The sequence below is a fragment of the Lipotes vexillifer genome, unplaced genomic scaffold, assembly GCF_000442215.2.
Source record: "Lipotes vexillifer unplaced genomic scaffold, Lipotes_vexillifer_v1.1 scaffold591, whole genome shotgun sequence".
Lineage (NCBI taxonomy): Eukaryota > Metazoa > Chordata > Mammalia > Artiodactyla > Lipotidae > Lipotes > Lipotes vexillifer.
The window spans coordinates 1040150-1043029 of record NW_006791954.1 but is presented as its reverse complement, the minus strand read 5'-3'; the positions used below and the strand labels follow the sequence as shown (position 1 = coordinate 1043029).

Below are 2880 nucleotides of genomic sequence, written 5' to 3'. Positions count from 1 at the left end.
TTATTTTCTTCTTTTTTATTAATGTTATATATAAAGATGGGTCCAATAAGAAAGCAGAAATGAGAAGGCTGGGAGGGGGTGGGACTTGGCTTCGTTCCTCTACCCCTGGGGTGGGACTCTTCGAGATCCACCACGTCTCTCCTCTCGCCTGCGCCTCCCACAAACCCAAATCCAGCCGGAGCCCACATCTGTTTCTCTCAGCTCACGACGACGCACAGGCAGGTACATCCAGGAGGAAAGGGCCACATAAATAGGAAACCACAGTAGGGAGGAGGCTGCTTCTCTCTGTTGTTTTAGAAAAAATACATACTATATATATAGCTACAGTCTTCTCCCTCTCCTTTTCTTCGATGTTCGACCACATCAGGGGTGGAGGAAAGTTAGCTCTGGGGGGCGTCTGGGCCAGGAAGGGGCAGTGCCACTGACCCTTCAGACAGCCACCCCCTCACCCCTAAAGGCACCGAGTTATAACCCTTCCCTTGTGCCCCGTGCACCTCACCTGACATTCTCCGTCTTGGTGGGAATTATCTGTTTCCAAGGCCACCGGAAAGGGGGTGTTTTGGGGTTTGTCTTGCCTTGTAGATTTGGGGTTTGGCGCCCAAACTGCCAACTTACTGGGGGAGAGGAATAGGTGGGGTGCGGGCAAGTGGAGGCACCCACGCAGGGGAGATTGGTCCTATCTGTTAACAATGCCCTTTGCCTTCCTATTTTTCAACAGCTTTTGAAACCAAAGTTGTGCAAAGTCCTGTACATGGAAGAAGAAATGGGTCCTCGGGAAGGATGCCTGGGATCCACCCCTCCTCTCCGACCAAAGCGGGGCAGGGGAGGTGCTCCTTGAGTTCTCTCTAAAGCCACAAATATTAAAAGCTTCCCTTACTTGGGGGCTTTTCTTTGGTTTAACCCTCAAACCCTAAATGAGGGCTAAAAGTTCAGGGCGGGGCCCGTTGAGGTCCCCACCCTGAGTCCCAGTCTCAAGGTTCAATGTCTTTTTGGCAGAGGGAATGCTCAGTTAAGGGGCAGCCCAGGTCCCCGTGGCAGGAGCTTAGGCCTGGCAGGTCCCAGAATCCACAGTGCCTGGTGCCCCAGTCCAGGCCTGACCTGAAGACGCTCCACGGTGTCCCCAGTGCCCAAGGAATCCAGTCTAGGGACTCAGTATAAGTTTTAGAATCTGGAAGGTGATGAGCTATTTAAAGCCAATCCAGGCTCTTGGAGCAGAAGGGAAACAGCTGTCCCAGCTGGAGTGAAGTTCCCAAACATCTGGAGGGGCACCCCAGTGTCTAGGCAGGGGAAGGGAAATTCAGGGGGCATCCTTGGTCCATGCAAATTTCATCTGGAAGCTCTTGGGTCCCTGGAGGAAGGGGCAAGGGAAGGGGGAAAAGGGGTGTCCTTTCCCCTGTGCTCCTCGATGATTCCTGAGTGTCGGCTAGGACGGAGGCACCTTCTGCTTGGTCCTGGGGTTCCTTTGTGAGAGGTTCAGGCCAGGTGGGTGCTCAGTACACAGCTCCAGGGTTGGGCGGGGGCCCGGGGGAGGCATGGTGCAGGGCGGCTGGTTGAGGCGGCGGCTGCTGTAAGTGGGGTCCACTCAGGTTCTGTGCATGGTACCAGGAGTTGGTGGGGTCGTCCAGGTAGCTGGGGGAAGCGCTGTATGGGAGAGGCGGGGGCAGCTGGCTGCGGGCAGGGGCTGGAGTAGAGTGGGAAGAGGTGTCCCAGAGGGCGGGTGACGGTGGTGAGTTGCAGGCCATGGAATCACTGTTATTGGGGCTGTGCTCCAGGGGCGCCTCCCCGTTCTTGTACAGTTTCTTGAATTTGGAGCGGCGGTTCTGGAACCAGATTTTCACCTGCCCCAGAGAAGAAAGGGGGAGCTAGTTAGCCTTGCAGAACGCTGAGTGAAAACCCATCAGGGAACCCAGCCTAGAGAGGGCAAGGCCAGCAGCCACCGTCACAGGAGATCCAGGCAAAACCCAGGCACCCGATCCCCCAGGCCAGCATCTTTTTTCTGTCGGGGACAGAACTTCCGCCAGGAACTACTGACTGCCTAGGTCCAAATTTTGCTCTGCCACTTACTAAGCGTGTGACCTTGGGGCAGTTACTTAGCCTCTCTGGTTCTTGCTTTCCTCTTCTACAAAATGGGGATGATGGCAGCACTATTACCTACGTCATAGGGTTATTATGATGCTCAAATAAGTTAAGACAAATAAAGAACTCAGAACAGCCAGCCATACTACTGACACAGTAAGCACTGAATAAAAGGCAGCCCAGGTGGGAGACGGGCGGTTTGTGGTATTTTGTTCACATTGGAAACCCATGAGCAGAGGTGCACAGATACACAGAGACAAATGCACACCCACATAAGCATCTCCATGCGCGGCAACATACGCACTCACAGCTTCACACACGAGACACCAGGCTATAAAGATACACACATGCACAGATACGGCCAGGTAAACACCCTGCAAACATGAGCACCCACGTTCACACACTCAGGAGCCCTCCAGGGCTGGCTAATGGGGGTGACCTGGGGACTCAGGAGCAGGTGAGCCATGATTCCCCAAATTTCCCCTGGGGTTTCTCCCCCTCCCCCTGCTGCTCTCCACCCCATGACTGGTACAAACAATGAATCAGCTCCTCACCGGGTGACCCAGATTCCCGACGGACCAGGCCCCACACAGCCGCAACCCAGGCCGTCTGTCAACACCTGTAGGGAGCCAGGCGTCCGCCACTCCTCCCCTGAGCAGTGACAGGCTGCTGGGGGCTTTAGGGACAGGCTGGGGGTGGGGGGAGTCCCACCTCTGAGTTCCTGTCCGCCTTTGTGGACAGGAATCTCTGTTCTTGGCTCCCGGCACACACAAAGGGGTGGAGCATTTGGGTGCTGAGCAGGAA

General features: G+C 55.2%; 1 protein-coding gene across 1 annotated transcript in view; it reads right to left on the bottom strand.

The window, feature by feature from the left end:
- DLX3 (distal-less homeobox 3) overlaps window positions 1-2880 on the bottom strand; it is a 6275-nt gene continuing 3395 nt past the window's right edge. The window contains exon 3 of the mRNA XM_007465072.1: window positions 1-1838. Within this exon, the coding sequence (XP_007465134.1) occupies window positions 1491-1838 (348 nt within the window). The 3' untranslated portion in view covers window positions 1-1490. The remainder of the gene's footprint in view (window positions 1839-2880) is intronic.